Source organism: Lytechinus pictus, chromosome 8 (assembly GCF_037042905.1).
Source record: "Lytechinus pictus isolate F3 Inbred chromosome 8, Lp3.0, whole genome shotgun sequence".
In the NCBI taxonomy this organism is placed as follows: domain Eukaryota; kingdom Metazoa; phylum Echinodermata; class Echinoidea; order Temnopleuroida; family Toxopneustidae; genus Lytechinus; species Lytechinus pictus.
Window position 1 is genome coordinate 17,422,071 of NC_087252.1, and position 25,353 is coordinate 17,447,423.

Genomic DNA, 25,353 nt, shown 5'->3' on the forward strand with positions numbered 1-25,353 from the left:
CAACCAATGAATAAATAAATCAATCAATTAATCAACAAATCTATCAACAATCAACCAACACTCTAATCAACCGACTAACCAACCAACCAACCAATCAATCAATCAATCAACCAACCAACCAACCAACAAATCTATTAACCAATCAATCATCAAGTCAATCAACCAATAAATCAACCACCCAATCGTCATTTAACCAACCAATCGATCAACATGTCACTCAGTTAATAAACCATTTAATCAATCAGTGAGCAAACCAAGCAATCAACCAATCAAAAATACATTAGAAAAACGACCTTATCTATCAAACAAGCAATCATTCAACCAATCAATCGAAATATTCAATAAATTAGCCAATCAATCATCAATCAATCGACCAACCCATAATCAGATTATTCAATCAATGAATCAGTCAAAAACATAAACCAACTAATCAATCAGCAAACTAAACAATCATCAAATTAAAAAATCTAATCTATCAATCAAGCAATTAATCAACCAATTAATCAATAAATAAATTAGCCAATCAATCATAAATCAATTAATCAATCAATCGACCAACCCATAATCAACCAGATTATTCAATCAATAAATCAATCAAGAAAATAAACCAACTAATCAATCAGCAAACTAAACAATCATCAAATTAAAAAATCTAATCTATCAATCAAGCAATTAATCAACCAATTAATCAATAAATAAAATAGCCAATCAATCGACCAACCCATAATCAATCAGATTATTCAATCAATAAATCAGTCAAGAATATAAACCAACGAATCAATCAGCACACTAAACAATCATCAAATTAAAAATCTAATCTATCAATCAAGCAATTAATCAATCAACCCATTAATCAACAAAAATATAAATCACAAACCAACCAATCATCAAATAAAAAATGTATTCATCAATTAATTAACCAGTCAATTGACCAACCTAATAATAAATTATTCAATCAATCGATCAATCAATCGATCATCTTCATTAATCAAAGAACCAAGTAATTCAGACCAAACAATCATCAATTAAAAAAAATACAATCAATCAAGCAATGAATCAATCAACCAAATTAATTGACCGATCTATCAAGCAATCTTCAATCAATGAAATAATAACTCACTCAATCGACCAACTAATCAATCAGCCAAACAATCACCAAACCAACAGTCAATCAACCATCCAATCAAACAATCAACTCAGTACTCAAACAATCAATAGATCAATCTAACAATCCAACAAACATTCAATAAACTTATTGATCCAGGGCATGACAATCATAGAACGAACTGGTTTTGTTGTCAATCTCAATCTTATATCCCATTTTCTTTCATGGATGCACAGTGACACTTTGTTTAAAGCAAATAGAACACAATTTATTCATGCTCTCATATTATATGTACACATATCTACAGTATGTTTGATAGCCCACAAACTTGATGAAAAACTTGAAAAGTTATCTACATTACATGTAGCTCAAATGGAGTTCAACGGGTACATAATTTGAATAACAAGAAAACTTTCCAAGAAAAAGAGAAAAATTGTTTACATAAAAAAAAAATTATGCATTGAAATAGGGGGAAAAAAAATTAAACTCTGTTATAGATTGGGAATCTAGCCTATCCCAGTGCCATTGTAGGGTGTCCTGGTGGGACGGGGCAGGGGATATGGTCGTCCCCTTCCCCCCTCATTTTTTTTTACTTTGCAATGCAACCTTGCCCTGTAGAAGGACCACATATTTCACAAATTGCCACCTATGCTTCGTGCACTCTCACCCATAAGAAATCGTTGTTTGTTCTTACGCAAACAATATACTAATGATGCATGCACATGAGTTCATTATGCGATCTATCCTCACTTGAGTTGAGGCTCTGTTCAACCCATTGCACAAAACCGGCTGAATGCAATGGATTGAACGCGGCGTCAACGAGAGTGGATAGGTCGCATAATGGACGAATGAAGACATGCATCATTTGGGTTATACAACTTTTTGATCGTGTTATTTGAGAAAATAGAATAATAATTAGACAAAAAAGCAGATGGAAATAAAATGTATTTGCCTCTGTCTGGTAACTCATTTTTCTCTGATAAATGATTATTTTCCCCCTAAGTATGAAAGCAGTGTGCTATAAAGTGATTTGTGCATATACACACACACACACATACAAACAAAATGTACATACACTCCCATGCTCAGTGGTACACACTGAGGAGAGAGCTCAACCATGCAATGGAAAAAATAAAAAATGCACTGTCACCGTGCAATGGAAAATAAAATTTGCATGCAGCACGAAATGGGTTAAATATGCAGTGGCTTTTAACCAATCAAATGACAAGAACCTTTGTATGAGTTGTATAAACAACATTAATTACATAATCAAAGCCGTTTGATTCTCATTGACTGACAGTCAAGAGTGTGTAATGAAACACTTGGGAAGGATGCTTGACAGTAGAGAATAGGTATAATTTGCATATCGTCATGTGCTGTTGTGTATAAAACATATGAGGGGTGAGGGAAGAAGCAATTTTGACATTTTAAGATTGATTATTCTTATCTTCCAAGAATGCTTGCAAAATAAGAAATGAATATATCTTTCAGACTTCTTAGAAAAGGGGAGGTAGAATTATCCCCATGTGCCGCCCCTGCACCCTCTTCTTCGTCCCCTTTATTCAATTAAATTTAAATAAACATTTATCTTTTTCCAACATCATTTTCCCCAATTGTTTTGTACACAAGCCTTTGACGATATATGAAACTTTCTCTCCCTAACGGTGTTAGGCACCCTCGGCTTCCCCAAATTATACGAGATAGAGCATTTAAAAAAAATCAGTGTCCAGCCTTTCCCCTGTATTGTCTTGGACACAATGGACTACTCTTGTTGTGGTGGTAGCAATTTGGATGTGTCATCAGTGTGTCCGCACGGCCCTGCGAAGCAGGGGTGCTGAACCCCTCCCCCCAAGATTTTTCTGAGGACTGGTGTGTGCTTGAAGCTTGTTGATGTATTCGTTTACTCGCACAGAACACTATTTGCAAATCAGAACTTGGCTACATTAGATTTATTATGATGTCACATATCACCCGACTGATTGCAGGATGCCATTTGGCCAGTAGGCCTACCGATTGTGGAGAAACGTTACTGCTAATAATGCGCTAACAGAGGCTCTGTTACAATTGGTAATGTCACATTGATGCCTGATGTCACAATATAACTTTATTTACACCTTGCAATTATCGTTTGACATCACTATCCAAAGGATGTGACCGGGTCTCCTATTGTTAGGCTAACAACGTTTCTGTGGAGCAGGTACTGATGAGTAGCTAACTATTGTGATGTCACACGTCACCTGACTGTTAACAACTAGCTGATGGCCTACATTAGTTTGAAAAAAAATTGTGATGTCATACATGATTGGTGCTCTGATGCTTCGCGAGAGGTGTAGCTGACTACTGTGATGTCACATATGACCTGACTGCCTGGAGGAAGCTGATTGGCCACACAAGTAGTTAACCATTGTGATGTCACGTATCACCTGACTGCTTGGAGGATGCGGATTGGCTAGATGAACCTGCATGTGCTCCTTGACTTTGTAAGAACCTCTGGAATGATTCAGCTTCTTTTAGCTCATCCTCATCTAACAAAACAATCAAAGGAAATAAGATTAACCGACTGCCTACTGGAACCGGGCGATTCCTGTATAAAGTCTATGGGAAATAAAGAATTCAGTTGTCAACGGGCTAAGGGACATGTCACATTACTTTCATTATCATCAATTGGGTCATAAAACAGACAAATTATACAATGTACATGAATCAAAGTTAAATGACGAAACATAAGTAAATTAAAAACAAGAAAGTAGAGAATCACACAAATGGTTTACCATGGATGTAAAATCCAATGCAAGTACCGTTTTCCAGAGGCATTCAAGCCCTTATTATATAGAAAGCCATTATATCTAAAGATAAACTCTGGTGCTGGCAACAACAGCAAAAAAAATGTGCACAGAATTGAACAAAACTTAGGTTTCTTATGTTTACTGTGTACCTTTTTCATGCTATAATGTTAATAATAATAATAATAAACACAACATTTATTATATGCCATCTATCTAGTAAACTATTCTGAGGTGCAGAGGCCAGAGGGATGTAGGATTGCGGGGGGAAAAAAATGTTTGCTTGTGTGGGTGTATGGTCAGATCAAATGGTAGCTGTTATTAAGTTCGGATTTGTGTCAAAAGTGGCTCTCCATAGTTATATCACAACTTTAAACCAAGGATGAAACTAGAAAAGAAACTGATGTTCAGAATACAGACTACACGTCAGAACAACATTCAAAATGAAGTAGAAATATATCATTATCAGAAGAAATCTTACCATCATCATCAGAATCTAAAGTGATTTCTTCTTCATCATCATCAGGACCTAACCTCAGTTCTACCGATGGGCCTTTGAGGTCTGCATCTGAGAAGAAGGAAAAAAGAATAAGAACATTTAAAAAATAAGAATGGGACAGACAGACAAGTAGAAAATATTAAATGCCTACAGCAACCACCTAATAATAATAGTAAAAGTAGTAGTAATAATAATAACATTAATGATAATATTAGTAAGAGTTACATTGAAAAGGCACTTTATTCCATTTCTAATCACTTTACATGTACAGTTGTTTGTATTATTACCTTCTTCCACTGATGCTCCTGTAAGTCCGACCTTTGACCCTTGACCTTTGCCCCTCTTGACCTTCTCCAACTTTCTTTGAGCTTCTTTGGCTTCTGCTTCCATCTAAACAAACAAGAGTGAATGGGATCAAGAATAGAAGGGAATTCAATTCATATAAAATGATACTTCAAAGCTCGAAGGGTACTCCTGACTGAAAATTATACGATCTATGTATGATATAGTAAAACTCAACAAGGAAAATGATGAAAGTAATTTGATCAAAATCTGAAAAAATACAAAATTGTAGGGGTTGTTCGTGAAAATACTTAAATGTGTGATGTCATAAGTAAAAGGTTGGCTGATGATGTCATGTTCCCCACTTTCATTTTTTTTTTTTTTATTGGAAAAAAGGTCAGACAAACAGTAAGAGAGTTATCAATGCTGTTGTGATGCTGAACCCCCAACCTGATTAACTGAAAAACAGGGATTACAAGTATTTCCTCTGGGATTGCAAAGTTATTAAGTTATCAAGAAAAATAGAAAAATCATATCTATGCTAGAACTCAAATTGAAAAGAAAATCACAATTCTTGCCACCAAAGTCTGAGTGGCTGAGATGTCCTGTGATGTACAAAAGGGACAACTACTCAATTTCCTCCAATTCACAAAACATTTTTAAAGGTTTACTTAGAATTCAGACTATTTATTTTGGTATAAAAAAATATTGCACATAGCAGCCTTATGGCTGAATTGCATACAATTTACAATTAATTTTGATTGATACAATAGTTAATAACATTATAGGACATTGAAATAAATAACTTAGCTCTGACCTACATTCAATAAATATTGGTAGTAGAATAAAAAAATTGAATCTGATAAATAAAGATTTAGTAATAGTATTTAATCCATTTTTTTTTTTTGGGGGGGGGGGTTGGTGGATATGTCTAATATGAATATGTTATCCGTCATATACATGTAGTTCACATACTTCATGCAAACCCATTGGCCAGTGTTCTGAAGTCGGGTTTAACTTAAACCATGGTCTAACTCTGTGCTAAAATTATGGGAAGCCAAAAGTGTCAAAGTTTTTCATTAAGTTGTATGTTTCTTATGTTAACTGTACTCTTTCCTGATTCATCGATGGTGAAGACAATCATCTATTTATACTTCCTAGACAATTATGAATGATTTGAGAGCCAAATGAGTTGGAATATTATATCTCTACTCTTAGTGATTTAGGTAACAATTGGCTATCCATACTTAGACACAACTTTAAACCTGAGTTTAAGTTAAACCAGACTTCGGAATATGGGCCATTGAATCACCTCTGCTGCAATCAGGTTACTATATGATCCCTATATATTCACAATATATTACAATATGCTACATGTAGGGGAGACCGGGGTTAGTTGGAACATTTTTGACAAAAATGGCTGTAAAATCCAAATAGATTTTATTCGAGAAACAATTAATATATCAGCTTGAAGCATATATCTCAGGGCTTCAAATGTACCCAATAAAATTTTTAACTCTATTATGGTTACTGAAAAAATCCACCTTGAACAAGACCATCGCAAACGTTCCAACTTACCCCCATATCGGGGTAAGTTGGAACATGGTATGGGGTAAGTTGGAACGCTGCATGGTCAATTAAGAATTATACTAAAACTACTTAGAACTGTAATATTACATGGTTTTAGCCTATTTGCTTTATCTTATTCAAGTTCAAAATATTAAAGTGTGGATTCGTTGAACTTTATGTTTTCTATTATACAGCCACTCACGCAAGCAGACTGTGTAGTAGAATTCTGCATATGTGCGTTTGAGTTTACATGCAATTAAGTGTACTGTCAGCAATTTCATGTACTTCTGCATCAAATTTTTAAGACAAAAATTGATTGTTTATATTTTTTTTATAATTAATTATGCAAATAAGCATGTAAAATTTTCCCGATTTTTTTTGTATGTTTTTGCCTTTAACTCTACCGGTATTTATTAAGCTAGTAGAATGCTAATTTTTGGTGAGAGTATCAATTTTCACATTTATAACAAATATCCACCAAAAAATACAATTTCTTTTGTATTTTTTGATTTTTATTTGTATTTTTGTTTTTTCGAACTTTGTTTTTTCCGATGGACTTTGTCAGGAGTCTTTTGCGATCATAAATAGCATAAAATGAATCTAATTGAACCAGCAAAAGTAAAAAAATAATCATACATTTATGAATTTTGGTTCAAAAACACAATTTGCATTGACCTTGTACATGGAATCACATTTTTGAACAATTTTGGGTCCGAACATGCACATACAATTTGTTGCGTATCGCAAATTTTGGTCTCAAATGATGCGCAAGACTTGAAAGTAAAAAGTCAGCTAGCAGTGTAGTCAAAAAAATTTCGTGCGACGGCGTAATGACGAAATTTCTTGAGGGGGGCTCAAATTGACCCCCCCCCCCATTTTGATAAGGGTTAACATTGCATTAGGTGCCTACAATAGGCCTTAAATGCACACTCAGACCTAACTGATATACAAAACAAGCATGGTATACAATACATGTTCAGAAGAGTGTGAAATCCTTTTTTTTTTTTTCTCATATCCAATGTTTTCATTCATAATTGTGTTTGGGGTAAGTTGGAACATGTTCCAACTAGCCCCTTCAATTTTGTTCCAACTAACCCCGGAGGCCCATTTGACGTTTATAAGCTTACAGCACAAAAAAGGGACTTCACCATGGCATAATAATAACCTCATTTTGTAGCTTGGTATAAGTGTCTATTATACCCCCAAACTGGCCAACTTGATCTATAAACTTCTCTGAGATAATCAAACATTTCTGAACGCGAAAAAATTTACTCAGAAGGTAAAAAAACTAAAATTTGTTTCTAACTTCACCAGGCTTGTTGCACATGTGTTGTCTGTAATATGGTGGATGGCTGTTGATAATGACAATAACTTGAGGGCAGTACTGCAGAAATTTATTTAAAGACGTTAAAGAAAATTACAATGTTTCAACTTACCCCATGTTCCAACTAACCCCGGTCTCCCCTACAATCACCAGAATTTGATTCATGCCTCATATGTAGAGGGACATGTACTTTGGAGGAAACATTGGCTGTAATAATGACTGGTATCAATCGAATGAAGAAAGGGTGGAGAGGGGTGCAGCAACCCTTTTTCGTCCTCATTAACTGGTTATCACCCCATTAGAACTAAGTTCTTTGGGTGTAAGGGTTAGGATTACATGTAATTGAATACAATATAGCAATAACAATATAAAAAGAAAATCAGCGATAACAACATAAAAAGAAAATTAGCTAAGTATTACACTTCACGTAAATTATACCTTTTCTCTTCGTAATCTCTCATACTGGGGCTTGTATTCACTGTAACATACATGTAAGAAAAACAAAAGCAACATCAGTATTACCTGTTAGAGTTAAATATGAATAAATGAATTCAACTCTGATCTTCATTATGGGTACTTATATGAGCTAAATTTGAAACATGTAATTGGTGAGCATACACTCCTTTGTTTTCAAAGACTTTGGGAAATTTGTACAGAAATATGCCGAATAAGGTTACAGGTTATAATGACCAAAAAAGCTCTGAAACTCGGAGGAAATGAAAATACAATTACAAAATCTTAATTAAATCTATATTCTTTAATCAACAGAAAATTTTGGGAATTTATCGTTTTTTTTCTCTCAGGAAATTGCACAAGCTCACAGAGAATACGACAAAATAAACAAATTATGAGAAATTGACTTTCAATCAAAGCTCTCATATGAAATTCATCATACTGATCATAATGAGGGTAAGTTTCAGAAATCATCTAAATGTACATTTCTAACTCTCCTTGGAAAGCAATTAAAGATAAAGAAATTTGAACCAAAAGCATTGTGCAGCACCACCCCAAATCCTCTGAGCAGTGTACTCTTAAATAATAATATAGGATTTGTATAGCGCACGTATCCACCTTGCTAGGTGCTCAAGGCGCTCCTATATTACCCTGGCTAAGCTAGTCTACCGATTCTGGTCCGCACAGCTTTTTGAGGAATTACTTCCTGCCGGTACCCATTTACCTCACCCGGGTAGAGTGCAGCACAGTGTGGATAAATTTCTTGCTGAAGGGAAACACGCCATGGCTAGGATTCGAACCCATGACCCTCTGTTTAAAAGGGTAGAGTCAGGACCATTAGACGATGCACCCACAATACCCACACCCTCTTGTAATATAGGCCCACTTGGAAAACACACTGTAATTCACTGCTCATTACATTCATACTGCCCATAATGAAGTTGAACAAGTACCTTTCATCTCAGAACATTTTAGGTTCTACATGCAAATAAAATTTGTTCTGTGTTTTCAATAGTTATAATAATAATATATAAATTTATAATAATAATAGTAATATAGAGTATTTCTAAAGCGCCAAATCCACATTGATTATGTGCTCAAGGCGCTGAAGAGAGTAGAACTATTCCATTAAGTATACATCTACTGCGCTTTATGGGACTCCAAAAATGCTTATTAGTAATTAAATAGATGTGTTTTGAGCTTTGATTTAAAGTTGTTTACGGATGGTGCTTTCCTAACTTCCAGGGGTAAGCTATTCCCGAGCTTTGGGGCTACACAAGCAAATGCTCGATCGCCTAGCGTTACTTTTGTTTTGAAGGATAGAATCTGTCAAAGCAGAGGATCCGTTGAACTGCGCACATTGCGAGCATGATTACTGGTCTGGTTATCACACAAGGTATATCTGGGGAGCATTTCATGAAAGGACTTGTCGGACCTTTTATCTGACAATTTCTGTTTTATCCGACAGTTACCACAGTAAGTGTGCTTCTCAGCCAATCAAAATCAAGGAAGGTTGTCAGATCTGACAACTTGTCGGACGAAAATATTGATGAAACGCCCCCCCCCCTGAAAACTCGCTATTAAACACAAAGTCACTTTTAGGGACCACACATTGTTTCGGTCAGTTACCCCTTCCCCCCGCCCCCCTTTGAGAACAGAAATCCTTAATAAATCTCGCTTTGCTGCTGAGGAAGGAATGAACTTACGTCTCATATTCTTCAACGGCTTCAGTTACGGCTTTAAAGAAGTCTTCCATTCCCTGTCCTGTTACAGCAGACACGCCTACAGCCTGGAAGTATACATCACATCAGTATAACAAATAGTATGTTCAAATTTATGATAATAATAATTTGCATTATTTGTAAAGCGCTTATCACAAAACATGTCTCTAAGCGCTTAGGAAAAAATAGAAAGAGAGAAGGAATTTCAGCAAAAAACTAAGGTAATTGTATAGTTCACAGTAGACTGTAGACAGTTGAGGGGCTTCACATGTGAAGGAAAAGGCTATTTAACAAAAAAAAGTAGATTTTTAACATGGATTTGAATTTCTCTACTGAAATTTTCAGGTTTACCTATCACATCAGTATAACAAAGAATATGTTCAAATTTACGTTTATGTTTACTTTTCACACCAGGGCTCTCACACTCACATACACATACAAACAAAAAACAGCCAACCAAAACTATTACTGCCGAACTTTGGCAAAAGGAAGCAAGTGACACATCAGTCATGTTTGAGTTACTGTATTGTTGTTTTTGAAACAACATTAGTATGTTGCACGTTCAGGCAAAATTTGGGGAAGATATGATTGTTTAAAGAATATGTTCAAATTTACGTTTAAGTTTACTTTTCTCACTAAGGCTCTAACACACATACAAAACAAAAAATAGCCAGGCAAATCTTTTACTGCCCAACTTTGGCAAAAGGAAGCAAGTGACACACCAGTCAAATTTGAGTTATTCTTGTTTCTGGAACACCCTCTGTATGTTGCACGTTCAGGCAAAATTTTGGGAAGAAATGATCGTTCTATGGAAAGCTTGGAAAAAAATATGCTGTTAAATTGCATTGACGCCTATGTAAATGACGAACACACGTTGCTCGTTTACAACAAATTATACTTTTTTTTAACTTGCTTCCTTTTGCCAAAGAACGGCACGATACCTCAGACACACGAAAATACATGTAAGTATTATCTGGTCTGCGGACAAACTTTTTCACATGTGATTCCAGTGCTAATCATGTCATCTTGTGTTACTTGTAACTCCACAAAAATGATGTCTCTAGCTCGTATAGAGAGTACGATGTGCACAATAAATCAGTGCCCATTGCAGGGTTTGTCTTTTTGTACTCAGGTTTCCTTATTTAACGTAGAAAATAATTATGTTGTTACTTTACATATTGGATTCAGGACCAATAATAAGCAGGCTATACTTTTAAAATCAAGACCATGATGGGCAAAAGAGTGTCTATTTCTGAATGCCTAATTAAATCAAACATACATTGCATATGCTGTTAAGTTTACAAGTAACGTATAATACTCAACTTTTGTTTAACAACTTTACAGCTTTTTACTGTTCATCATGCATAGAAACCTTTATAAACCAGTGTTATGTCTAAAGAACTAAACTATTCCTTTATTATTTGCTGAAAACAAGTGGGGCTTGGGCAGGCCCAATGGTAGACTGCATTACTAAACAAGAGCCCTGCCTCATAATAGCATTCTCAGGGTTCCCAGCTTTTCAAGAAAACAGAATTCCCTGATTTTTCCCTGAGGAAGTTTAAAAATTCCCTGATAATTATTTAAACCCATTCCCAGTTTTGCATGTTTTGTTAATAAACTGAATTACATGGATTTTCAGTATAAAAACAATAATGTAAAACTAATTAGTACCACCATAACTAGTCATACAATGGATGTTGTTTTGATATGCTACAAAATATAACAGATTCCCACTGACTACCATGCTTTCGACTTTTGGGCTGATCAAAATTGGGTGATTTTTCCCTCATTTGAGGCATTTACCCCTGATTTGAGGTATTTTAAAAAATCACATTCCCTGATTTTTCCCGGACTGGAAAAAAGTAAAATAATTTTCCCTGATTTCCCTGATGGGCTGGGAATTCCGATTCTGCTATGAAAATGAAGAGTGTGGAGAAAACATATGAAGGTAGTATATTCACAGAGCAGTCCATGACAAAATGAGAGCAAGAAAGTATACACATTGAAGGAATGGGGAGATAGCGAATAATGATTTTTGTAACTTTAATACACATTGCTTTATGCATGGCTAGTGAAAGTCTCATGAGCCAAATTATATATACATGTATCCTAATGTAGTAAACTGATCACCTAATGGAGTACTGTAAGAAACTTGCAGTCATGTACAAGTCACTTTGGCCCAAATTCACAAAGGTGGTTTGAAAACCCATGGTTAAATCCATGGTTTAGGCAGATTTCCTGTATAAATTACGCTTTAATTTAGCGCGTATCGGGCGCTTGTATAAAAAATGTCCAATGCTTATGCGCGCTTTTGTCAGTGCGCCAAATTGACGCCTGTTACCATGGATAGATACACTATTTTATTCATGAGTCCACTGTTTGAAGAGTGGACTCATTAATTCAAAACAGTGGACTCATGAATAAAACAGCGTGGATAACCACGGCAACAGGCGTCAATTTGGCATCCCTAAATCAATCATAAGTCTTGCAATGAATTGAAATTTTGCACTCGATCGCTGGTCTACTCTTTAAAAGATAAAGTTAAAATTGATTTGCAATAATGGAAATTGGTCTATAATTTGCAAATATGCTGATGCAAATTTTCAGTTGATTACAAATACTTTCTTGCAACATCCATAAAAGTATGTTGCATGACTTGTGTGCATAAAGTCATCTGGTGCTGCACAGTGGCTGCCGCGTCCACAATCAATTGAGCAAAATGAATTTTGAGCAATAAAATAAGGATTTTCATTTTCAAGTCAAGCGTAACTTATTTGAACAGCTTCATCACACACCAACTCGTTAATAGCAGACAAGGAACGGATTGTTATGATAATGTTAATCACAAGGAGAAATGCTCAAACATACCCTGAGATTTTCATAGAATTCATCCAGAACTAGGCTCATCGATCGTGTCAGATTTGATGCGTAAGAAGTCTCCTGGTTCAACGCATCCTGGAACGTCTCAAAGTCCCTCATCCATTCCATGGCAAAGTCATGAGCAACGATGTCAATCTTATTCATCACAACGATGAATGGTAGCTTGTATTTGTACAGGATACTGGACATAAGATTTAAAAAGAATATTGCACATATAACGCTTTCCAAATTTATTAAATTTATTTCTTACTCAACAAATTTCATTTTACAATAAATTGCTGGAATTGCTGTATTTCAAGTAACAGAAAGAATGACTGGTGTTCATTCTTTAATGTTCAGTTTTCTGCACTCAGGGTAGCCTCATTAATCATACATAGGCTATCCTTCGGGAACCTTGGTAAGGAATTGATCAATCAATTCCAACTTTACAAATGATATTTACAAGCAACTGCACACAAGTTTCTTAATACACTTAAAAATATTATATACAGACATTAATATTTATGCATAACTATCAGGCAAAGTTGTTATGATCTGAAACTTTTCTAGATACTAAGCAGAAAAAAGGAAGGATATAAAGTGGAAGCGTTGTGTCATAGGGATTCTGACTACCGCAGAGGGCTGTGTGCTTGAGACCCACCACGGTCGAGCGTCCTTTGGCAAGGCTTCAATCCACTCTTTGCCACTCTCCACCTTGGTGCAAAATCAATAACTTGTACGATGCAAAAGTTATGCGTAGCAATTTAATCTTGGAACGCTACCCTGAGAATGAAGAAAGTGCATACATTGTGTCCGGGCATGCCGAGATCCGATGACCGAGGTAATAGTGCTTGGATGAGCAAAGTATTAAGCACTATACAAATCTAGCTATTATTAATATGTATTAAGAAATGGGTGTCAAGATTTTAAAACAGGGTAATGGAATACCAAAATGGTAATTCATAGCCTTTTATAACCTACACCTGACTCTAGGCATAACTGGTGGGTGTTTCATAAAGCTGTTCATAAGATAAGAACGACTGGTAATCCTTTCTTTGGTAAATGGTATACACCATAGACGGTTTAGCGCGTAAGAAAGGATCACCAGTCGTTCTTAAAGTCGCTCTTATCTTACGAACAGCTTTATGAAACACCCACCTGGTGACCTATTCTTCTATGCTGTGTCAGATTCTCAAGAATTATAACTCCTATCATTTCAAGTTAAAATTTATGAATTTTTGTTGTATTTGTCAAATATTGTAAGAGCTAAAGGAAAGTTAAAATATATTTTTGGGTAAAAATGCCTATTGTATTTGTCGAATTTTATTAGAGTGAAAGGAAATTCACTCCAGCTGTGTCAAAACAGGTGGGTGTTTCATAAAGCTTTTCATAAAGTTACGCACGATTGGAACATGATCTTAAGTCCTAACTCCATTACATAGGGATATATCACTTGGCATGAGAAAGGGTTACCAGTTGTGCATAAAGTCATTCGTATCTTACGAACAGCTTTATGAAACACCCACTGGATGGGTGTTTTATAAAGCTGGTCGCTCAGAGTCCGTTCAATGTAAAGAGACATCTTACCTGCAGGCATATAACATGTTGGACATGAATGTGACTGGATTCACGCTCCGTGCCGTGTCCATAACATAAACCACCACCGTGGGAAAGGTAGACGCCTGACAAATAATCACAGAAAAACTATTAAATAATATTATCACATCATATTTCTCGCCATATTTCATGAAAAGGAGCTTCTCCGGGAATAATTTTCCTGGTATCGTATTGCAATTTGCTCCACAATGTTGAAATAAATCATTTTGTGTAGCATATTTTGACAAAGGACTGTACAGAAGGTAGTTGAGAACTCTTCTACGGCCAAACATGCTAACCCAATTTGGTAGCAAAATTATTCCCTGGTCCTTTGTCAAGACAATGAATATTCCACTTTTGAACAACATCTCTACTAAAAGTACTGAACAGATATATGCATTTCATGACATCTTATTCTTGCTTGTAAACACACACAGAGAATAAGATTTACCGAGGAACGCATTGTTCCCTGAAGTGAGCCCTACCATCCCCTAACTAGGCTCAGCAATTGGCAAGCCCCTGTGTTTTACTTTGAAATACAAAATTCATCTTAGGGTAAATGTATTTTTTTTAAATATGTTCCTTAAATCTGTAATTGGGTTATACATGATATGATGTCTTGTAATATTTTTCACTCGTATTGTTGTTTATCATATTATGTTCAACTGTGAAACAGAAATCAATAAATCAAATCATTATGGTACTGGGTGGGGGGCCTCAAATGCTCCCCTCCTCTCACTTCAGAATCTTGGCTTTCACCAACACAATCATGTAGAAATAATTTAAAAAATCAGCAAGCACCTTGCCCATTGCATTATTCTTGAAAATTGCCCCTGCAATTATGCAAAAAAAAATAACCCATGCCACGATTTATGACATTGCATAGTTGTTTTGTTTTTTTGTCTTTATTTTACAAATTGCAATATATATTTACCAAAGTCTCAGAGATGATAGCTCCTGAAGCTGACCATGTAAAGACTTCTATCTGTCCTGGGGTATCTAGTATGATGTATCTAGGATTTGAGATGAAAAAAAGAGTATATTTTATCAATACAAACGCAAGTATTACAATAACATACTGATATGGTGGTGTGGCTATATGCTGATCATATTTTTTTAACTGGGGGTTTGAGTTTGAGGTGGATGATCAGAAAATATGATGAGCGTTCTTTGGCAGACGCCTCAGCAACTATGTTGAATGCACTTTCTGATTCAACGAGATATCAAAGTGACAGAAATTATTGTTCAAAGTTTCTCTTCATACCGCCGTAGTTTCTCTATCTGCCAGTGAATTCAGTGTCCAATATCAAATTGCATGTACATGTACCTTCTTGTGTCCAAGTTCATTTCATTCTTAAACTTCCTATACCTTTCGCGGATAGAAATGCAATCTGCCTTTTGTGATGCGCTATAAAAGAATTAAGTATAATTATTATTATCATTATCATTATCAAGTCAATAAGTTTAATGGGGAATTAGTCAACCTAACCTCTCTTTGAAGATGCATGCACATACAAAACATGAATTGCTTTCTACCTGTTGCGTGAATTAATAAACCAAAGACCATCCAAAGCAATTTGGTGGATTTGCAATATGGTGCACCATCTATCGGTTGCAGCGGACAGGCCAAAATTTGCAATGCCTCATGGGAAAGAGCCGACAATGGTTGGTGCTATGCATTCATGCGATTATGCTGTGCTGGCCGACGCACCTCGATCCGCTTGCATACATGCTAGGGACCAGGAGGTGGGAAAGAAATTTGCCATATATTTCTTTGCTAACTGTTGACCGTTTCCTGGGAATTCTTCTGCCGCTTTTGCCAAATCCTTTTAATTTTGAAGCATCACAGTCACATTACTGTACACTAGCAATGTGCGCTGCATGCGCGCGATGTCTACCCCAAAGTTAGAAATTTGCCTGCTCGCTGCAACCGATAGATGGTGCACTGTATTGTGAATCTACCGTATTGCCTGACCTCAATGCTTTTCTAATTGGCCATGGAGATTTTTTTTGTGCCTTTTAAAAAATATCCACCCCCCCCCCTTTGTGCCCTAAGGAAAGTGGCCCCCACCCTTAGAATATTGAAATGAAATGATAAATGCCAGTCGTTTTAATGATTTCAAAATAATTTTACACAGAATCCAAAATGACTACTCACTGTCTCTTTGCATAAAAAAATATGAGCCAAAATAAAATTTGGTGCAAATTACATTCATTATTAAGCATTGGATTCAAGTCAAATGTCATGAATTTTTGCGAGCAATAATACCACTGTCCAACTCTGCTAATTCATCATTGCAATCTTTAGTGTGATAGTTTTTCAGCTTAGATTTCATGATTTCACAAATGACACAAAGTCCAATTTATGGAACTGTAACAGATGTACATTCATCATTCATGACAATAAAGTGGCAATTAATCTTGGATTTACAGTCTCTTTAATAGTGAAATTGATGTTCCCTACAAACTTTTTGTTTCAATTATCTTTAAGGCCTGCCGTAGTCTTACTTTGTTTCTTTGCTGCGTTTCTCTGCAAATCCCATGACTTGATCAAAGCGTGTAGCGAAGAGATTGAGTGACGTCATGATGCCTCCATTGGGTCCTAGACCGTACTGCTTCATAACCTCCTTGTACTTGACGGTGTCACGGATATCTGGGCGGAAAACAAGCATTGCTTCACTAAGTCTAGACTAAAGCATTTATTTGATGTTAAAAAAGAAGGAAACTAGAAATTTGACGTGTCCAAAGGGCACGTCAATGCGATCAATGCAATCAGAAATTCATTCAATGTGACTAAACTTAATATCGTGCAGAAACCAATACAATTTAGACCTTTGAACCAACTCGTATATTTAATGAGCTGTGACTTTTGACCTGCGGACTCCGAATTCGAACTTAGACTGTATTTTGGTGTCATCTACCTACCCACCCAAAATGTTAAATTTTGTTAAATATTTTTTGAGTTATTGCATGGAAACCAACTCGCATATTTAATGAGTTGTGACCTTTGACCTGCGGACTCTGAATTCGAACTAAGCCTGTATTTTGGTGTCATCTACCTACACACTAAAACTTTTAGATTCCATTAAATATTTTTCGAGTTATTGCGTGGAAACCAAGTGGGGGGACAGACGGACGGACGGAAGGACAGGGGCAACGCTTAATGCCCCCTCCAGACTTTGTCTGCAGGGGCATAAAAAAGAAAGAGAAGAAGAAGAAGAAAGGAATAGAAGAGGAAAAATAGATTACATAGAATGATTCAAATATTGAATTCTATTGCCAAGCTAAAAACACTCTGTGTGTTCCCCATCTGTCCTCCTATTTGTAATTTATTGTTTTGTCTGTTTTACAACAATTTGGATATGTTTTGAAGTATTATTGACAAAGACTTAAAGACAAAGTTGGATTCAAAAGCTTATGTGTGTTTGTGAGATGAACACATAACATAGAACATGTTTTTTCACACCAGAGGGAAGAAAATATTTGAAACAATGACTGACTTAAAGGACAAGTCCACCCCAACAAAAAGTTCATTTGAATGAGAAGAGAAAAATTCAACAAGCATAACACTGAAAATTTCATCAAAATCTGATGTAAAATAAGAATTTTAAGAAAGTTATGACATTTCAAAGTTTCGCTGAATTTCACAAAACAGTTATATGCACATCCTGGCTGGTATGCAAATGAGGAGACTATGACGTCATCCACTCACTATTTCTTTTGTATTTTATTATATGAAATATGAAATATTCTAATTTTCTCCTAATTGTCAAGTGATAGAACGATTAATTCCTCCCTTAACACGTGGAATTAGAATTGTTTAATACTACATGTATATGGTTCAGTCAAGTTGGTCCTATTGTCAAATCTGTAAAAAATGAAATATTGTATAATTCAAACAATAACAAACAAAAGAAATAGTGAGTGATGGACATCATCGACTGACTCACCTACATGTAGTTGTGCATATCACTGTTTTGTGAAAAATAAGCGAAAATTCAAAATGTCATAACTTTCTTATTTTACATCCGATTTTGATTATGATGATAGTTTGACTTTATTCTATTTATTCAAATCAGCATTTTCCTGGGGTGGACTTGACATTTAATTATTTTTTCATGTCCACCAGTAACACGCCTTAGCTCATTCATTAAGCTTCTCACTCTCCACTTGGATGTCTATTCTCATCCCCCCCTAAAAAAACAAACTTTACAAGCCTCACTTCTTGCGTTTACAATGGAGACAAAGAGAAAAGCATTTCACGACAGAATAAATATTCTTACCAATATTAGTAGGGTATCCTACTTCATGAACAGCCGGGTCTAGGTTGATGATGTATGGTGGCTCTTTATTTGCATACAAATGAGCAGTCAGGCGCTATGTCAGAAATAAAGTGATAAACAGTAAACGTATGATTAAAATTGAAAATAATGTCATCAGAAGATATATAAACACTTTCAGTTTCACTTTTAAATATAAAGGTTCAACTTTCAAATTCGATTATAAAAAAATAAGAACGATTTTGCGTCATTGTTGTCAATTTTTTTTTATTTTTTAGAACACATCGTTCACTTATGGGGAAAATAATGTTGGCCGGCAATATGGCTCTTGAAAGTCAGAATTTCATGTAAGGACATGCTCCCAAATAACCACGAACATCAGGCTAACCATGAAAAATCCACCTTTTTTTAACCCTTATTTCTGAGCTGTTATGTTCAGAAATAGCGAATCTGACATTTTGGATGCGAGGGGTGGTTAATGTTAGGTGAGAGAATTTTACCTTTTGTTTCAGATTTATTTTTATTTCATATCTTTATTCCTCCCTTTTCTTGCTTTCATAATTTATTTCTTTCTCTCCTTCCTTCTTTCTTTCTTTCTTTCTTTCTTTCACAATCCTTCAATTTTTCTTTCTTCTTTCTTCCCACCCCTTCCCCCTGGCTTGGTCACATCGCTCTGCTTTCTCACCAAGACTCTGAAAAAAAATGTTTGATTTTAAAGAAAACTCACTTTTCATGCCTGCATTTAAGTATTACATGTACATAAATAAGTGATAATGAATAAATCATGGGTGTCTGAAACTCTGAATGTCTGCAATGATCTACATGTATATACTGTAGACTATTATGTTGACTTTGCTTGAAATTTTAGTTAAAATCGTGGAACAGAAATACAACCTTTAAAAAAGAACCCCCATGGGCTCCAAATAGCCACCACAAAATACATTAATGGTGGCTAGTTTTCAGGGGGATCTAAAGACTAAACATAGCCCTCATAAAAAGAAAAGTAAAACTTTTGGATGGCCACGATGACTGGAAACGAAAAAAGCTTCGTCCGTTACTCCCCCAAACTTGGTTATGAGAACGAATATTCGTCAGATTTAACACTTAATTATCCCAGCCCAGGATCATAAAACCACACCTCAGAGATCATTAACTTACTCATTTCAAATTTTTCTTGCTTAAAGTTAAACGAGCATTATTATCTGTTTGAAAAAGTTTATTGTTTTCTTTGCTCAAAAAGGGGACAAACAGCGATACGAAGATCGCGTTTGATGTAATGCCGATGGATATTCAATACTATACAATAAGCAAATGCCAAATCACCACACGTTGGTGACGTCGCGCCTCTTTTTGATGAAAAATACATTGACTCTAATACTAGGAGTACCAGTACAAAAGTGAATGGGGAAAAGGGGTGTCAGAAAATGGAAATACCCACTCCAGTCTGCCACTCAAGCTGTTGAGTTGCATATACATGTGCGTGTATGTAAAGGCACGATTCTATGAACAAGGTTATGATATAACCTTGTTCTCTGTTTCTACTCCCTGTGCGGTGAAATAAGGTTGGCAATGTTTGGCTTATTTTCTTTTTCTTTGGGACAAATGCTTGATTTTTTACACTGTCAGTTTCCATTACAGCTATTCATCATATAACTTGGCTCTTAGGAAAATTTGATTCTTTAAAGTATGTTTTCTTAATTAAAAATAGAGATTGAAAAATTACAATTGTCTTGCCATATTACTTTCCACAAAAATATGCCCAAAATAAAAGTTTTTGAACGCTCTGAATACAAAAATTACTCCAAAGTTAATAATGAAAAATAAATTGCAACTGTATGCAAATTAGTATTTTTGATCACAACAGTGATATTTAAATGATTTTTTAAATTGTTTGCTGTGTGTAGCATTGGCATACCATAGTCCATGTAGATTTCCCACAGGCAGGATGGTAATTACCTTGAGCGAAGTTTGTGCAGGCTCCACTGCACTTCACTACCGCTACACTATGCTCCACCTACCCGAACGTCGAGACCGTGAACTTGATCTGATATTCGGAGTGACAAAGGTGGGATTTTATGGGGGGAAAATATAAAATTCATGCAACATCACAATCTTTAAAAAAAAATTAAAACTAATATTCTTACTTTACACAAAGTTTCGCTTTTTTTCCATGCTTCTATCAGTCTCAAAATTGGTGATTTAGAGCCAACATGAAGTTCCTCACACATATAAATAATTCGCTGCCGATTTCAAAACATCGCATGCGTAAGTGTCCGAGCTCATATCGGACCCGGTACCTCCCGCTTATCGCATCCGCATGCGATGTTTTGAAATCGGCAGCGAATTATTTTATATGTGTGAGGAACTTCATATTGGTTCTAAATCACCAATTTTGAGACTGATAGAAGCATGGAAAAGTGAAACTTTGTGTAAAGTAAGAATATTAGTTTTAATTGTTTTTAAAGATCGTGATGTTGCATGAATTTTATATTTCCCCCCCCCCATAAAATCCCACCTTTGTCACTCGGAATATCAGATTGAGTTCACGGTCTCGAAGTTCGGGTAGGTGGAGCATAGTGTAGCGGTAGTGAAGTGGAGTGGAGCCTGCACGAACTTCGCTCCAGGTAGATGGTAATGAACCCTTGGCCTTGACTGAGTGATGTAATCGTAAACACTTGTTCACTGCAACCATCCTGCCTGTGGTGAATCTACAGGGAGGACTTTGGTATGCCAATGCTGTACATAGCACACACTTTAAAATCATTAAAATATCACTTTTGTGACCAAAATTACTAATTTCCATACAGTTGCAACTTATTTTTATTGGTAACATGGGAATAATTTTTGTATTCACCAGAGCGCTCAAAAACTTGAATTTTGGGCATATTTTTGTGTACACCCTCTATTGGTGGAAAATAATATGGCAAGAAAATTTTTATTTTTCAATCTCTATTTTTAATTAAGAAAAAATAATTTAAACTAAGAATCAAATTTACATAAGACCCAAGTTATACACAGTGACAAATTGTGTACAACGGATAGCTGAGCGTGAACGTAGCAGACGTGTTCATTTTTGCTTATTAAATGACGTCATCCAGCCACTGCCGAGATCCAATTTATGAAAATGAAAATATAGTAATAGTAATTAGTATAAAGCATGCGCAGTGCAAGCCTTCCATTTCCCCAGAAAGTATTCCACGAAAACAAGTCTGCAATTCTCTATCACCTCGTACCAAAATCGACCTAGAATTTCACTGTCCTATATTATATATGAATTATGAAAGGTATTCTCGGAGGATCTATTTTCTCACCGATACCGCACAGGTAAGCAAATTTCGATTACTTATTGCTTTTCCGTCAGAATCTTACGAATTAGCGTCGATATGGCATCGTGTTCGTCGGAATTTGTAGAGTCTATCGCAACGTGCACAAAGTCAATTGGCTTCCCGGTTTCAGAGCGTCGCGTGAATATGCATGAAATTGCAGAGTTTCGATAATCTGATCGATACCGGAGCGATCCGATCACGAACCAAGACCATTCCCCGCGTACACAACGTGACCGGATATCGTTATCGCTATCGATACTTCCGCACGCAGTCCGAAGGAATTATTTTGGCGACCACGTGGTCATGACGTGATCTGCGCGATTGACCAATCAGCGGTCTCCGAATCGCTGTGCGGAGATGATCTATTCGTTGTACACAGTCTATGGATAATTGTTCCTCGTGTAATACGTAGGGCTGGGACTAAAACCCGGGTACCCGGATCCCGCCCGGAAGCTTCGGGTACCCGGGTAGAAAAATCAATACCCGATACCCGAAAATTGCTCACCAGTATAACGTACATGTATTTGATTTGTATTGCGTAGTGTAAGACATGATTGTAACTCATCACAAAAGTACACAAGTCTCATTTTGAATCTCACCAATAACCCTCGAAATATCCATAAATATACAAGTTTTTCAAGTGATGATGATGTGACAGATCGTTCAATCGTCGCCATGTTTCTATTGCAGCGCAGTGACGTCATCCAGTCACTGCGACGCAAGCAAATTTATGAATGAAAATATAGTAAGCATGCGCATTGCAAGCCTCCCGTGCCCCACGCAATATTCCATCGAAAGAAGTCTGCAATACTCTGTCACCTCGTACCAAAATCGACCTAGAATTCCACTTTCCTATATTTTATATGAATTATGAAAGGTATTCTCAGAGGATCTGTTTTCTCACTGATACCACACGGGTAAGCAAAATCTCAGTTTGTGTGCTCACCAAATGCACATGATGCTGCCAATACACGACAATAGTCGAGTGCAATATTCATCGACTGTCTCATCATCACTTTGAACTGCTTGTCGAAATGCATGTCTCTCGAATACCACATTCTTCCAGGGCTCAAAATATTTGGTCAGAGCCTTCAGCGTTGTCTCATACTTAGGCTCATCCTCATCTACCAGTGTCTCATACAACTCTTGAACATCTGGTCCAGCACAATGTAGTAGAAGAGCCCTCTTCTGACCATCTGCTGAGACTCCTGATGCTGCAAGGTAGTACTCAAATGTCCGCCTCCATTTTGGCCAGGCAATCCCTGCTCTAGCCGAACGAACATCAAAGGGTGCTGGCTGTGAAAGGTCCACGCGTCGAGCCACATCCTCTGCCTTTTCAGGTTTTTTTTATCCTCGTCGCCAATTTTGTGTATGCGTATTCTGACTCTAATACACACTTGAACTCATACTCGGTCTCGATTTCTACTCATGTTCTAGGCATGTCTGCTTGTCTGCTTCACCCACGATACGGACGCTTGCATCGCGTAACGTTGGAGAAGAACAATAGAAAACAAGATGGCGGCGTAAACATCGGGCAAGTCTCTTCCGTCTATTCATGATATTTTCCTCATTTTTTTTGATGAATTCTTGTCTAGAAATAAAATCCATAGCGTAGAGATGTCGGAAATGAAGTTGTTAGTTGTATCCCAAGTACATGATTTAGGGCTAGATCTTTTAGAAAGAAAGTAGAAATCTCGGGGGCGAAAGTTTCAGGTTTTTTGGTGGTACACACAAAAGTATAGGAAGGAAGACCTGGCTTCGTATGAGAGTAACCTTACGTTAGTAAATGATTTTTACTCTCTAGAAGCCTCCTGGCTACGACCCCCCCACTCACACGTATTGCGAGGTTAGTATTAGTATTACTAACCTCGCACCACGTCCACGAACCGCGTTTGGCAGTGGATTTCTAACTAGTGGGTAGCGCGTGCTGGGATCTCACTTCTTGGGTCCACAACACACGACTTCTATGGCTTGAATTTTCTGTGCGCGGCGGCATGTAATGAACCCTTGGGTAGCCAGGCGGCTTCTAGAGAGTAAAAATCATTTACTAACGTAAGGTCACTCTCATGAAGCCAGGCCTTCTATCCCATAGACCCACACAATGGAAGCCAAAACCTGAAACTTTCACCCCCGAGATTTCTACTTTCTTTCTAAAAGATCTAGCCCTAAATCATGTACATGGGATAAAACTTCATTTCCGACATTTCTACGCTCTCGTTGTTATTTTTGAACAAGAATTTATCAAAACAATGAGAGAAATATTGTGTAAAGACGGAAGAGACTTGCCCGATGTTTACGCCGCCATCTTGTTTTCTATAGTATTGTTCTTCCCCAACGTTACCCGATGCACGCGTCTGTAACGTTGGCGAAGAACAATAGGAAACAAGATGGCGGCGTAAACATCGGGCAAGTCTCTTCCGTCTTTACACAATATTTCTCTCATTTTTTTGATGAATTCTTGTTCAAAAATAACAACGAGAGCGTAGAAATGTCGGAAATGAAGTTTTATCCCTACATGATTTAGGGCTAGATCTTTTAGAAAGAAAGTAGAAATTTCGGGGGCGAAAGTTTCAGGTTTTTTGGTGGTACACGCAAAAGTATATGACGGAAGCCCTGGCTTCGTATGAGAGTGACCTTACGTTAGTAAATGATTTTTACTCTCTAGAAGCCGCCTGGCTACCCTTGGCCTGGGTGCGACCCCCCATCCTACAGTACAATTCAATTGTATACTCAACACAATAATCAATATGTGGGGCATGGGCTAAGCATGGACGCATTTTTTTTTTATTTACCTGAACGAAAGTCGTTTTACCAGAGCCTGCCATCCCTAATACGATTAAACATGGTGGTTTGGTGTCAGTGTTGTGCAATCCCCCAGCAGAAGCACCTCCATTCTCACCGTCTTCGCTGCTAACTCTGTCACTCTCACGAGGTTCAGAAATACCCATGGGCGTCGCCATTTTGGCTTATCAAGATAATGCGCATACGCGGCTGCTGCTGATCATGATTGGGGTTGGTTAAGTTGGTTACGTTGGTTGGTTCGTTGGTTGGTGGTTCGGTTGGTTGTTGGTTGGTATATTGGTTGGTTGGTTAATTGGTTGGTTGGTTGGTTAGAACAGTTTGTATTCTTAGATGGTGTTAAGTCTTATATATGCAGTCAATTACATGTGTCAGAGTGCAAGGTTCACCTTATTTCTCATATGATTTCCTTCATGACGCATACATGTAGGCCTATACATGTATTTCTTCTGAAAAGAACCCCTGCAATTTATTGTTGCACTAGCTGACTGTCAATACAGAATTGATTTCTGTTAACGAATGGATCATTGCTAACATAATGAAGCTTGAACGTATACGTGCCACCCTGATGTTCAGATAATAATCTTATTATATGTTCTGCATCTCTATAATTAGGAAAAATTGACCAGATGCCGAGATCTCAGATCTTGTCATCATCTACATCCTGTGGGAGAGATGACAATATCTCATCATATATCTACATCCTGTGGGAGAGATGATATGAGTTGACATTTGACAAGATCTTGGATCTCGTCGT

General features: G+C 36.7%; 1 protein-coding gene across 1 annotated transcript; it reads right to left on the reverse strand.

Annotated features, from left to right (window-relative positions):
* Positions 1-1,290: 1,290 nt before the first annotated feature.
* On the reverse strand, positions 1,291-25,195 carry LOC129267105 (GPN-loop GTPase 1-like). The gene is made up of 11 exons (XM_064103675.1): positions 24,590-25,195; positions 18,475-18,568; positions 16,700-16,844; positions 15,126-15,204; positions 14,183-14,277; positions 12,605-12,797; positions 9,722-9,804; positions 8,001-8,040; positions 4,675-4,777; positions 4,370-4,456; positions 1,291-3,630 (listed from the first exon to the last, which is right to left on the reverse strand). Exons 1-11 carry the CDS (start codon positions 24,755-24,757, stop codon positions 3,518-3,520), a joined length of 1,200 nt encoding a protein of 399 aa, XP_063959745.1. The 5' UTR covers positions 24,758-25,195; the 3' UTR covers positions 1,291-3,517.
* Between the last annotated feature and the right edge of the window lie 158 nt (positions 25,196-25,353).

Coding starts and splice junctions, on each gene's coding strand:
- LOC129267105 (XM_064103675.1), bottom strand. CDS start 24,757: ATGGCGACGCCCATGGGTATTTCTGAACCTCGTGAGAGTGACAGAGTT. Junction 15,205..16,699: donor AAACGCAGCAAAGAAACAAA/GTAAGACTACGG, acceptor CTCAAATCCTAG/ATACATCATACTAGATACCC. Junction 3,631..4,369: donor TTTAGATTCTGATGATGATG/GTAAGATTTCTT, acceptor TTGTTTTGTTAG/ATGAGGATGAGCTAAAAGAA.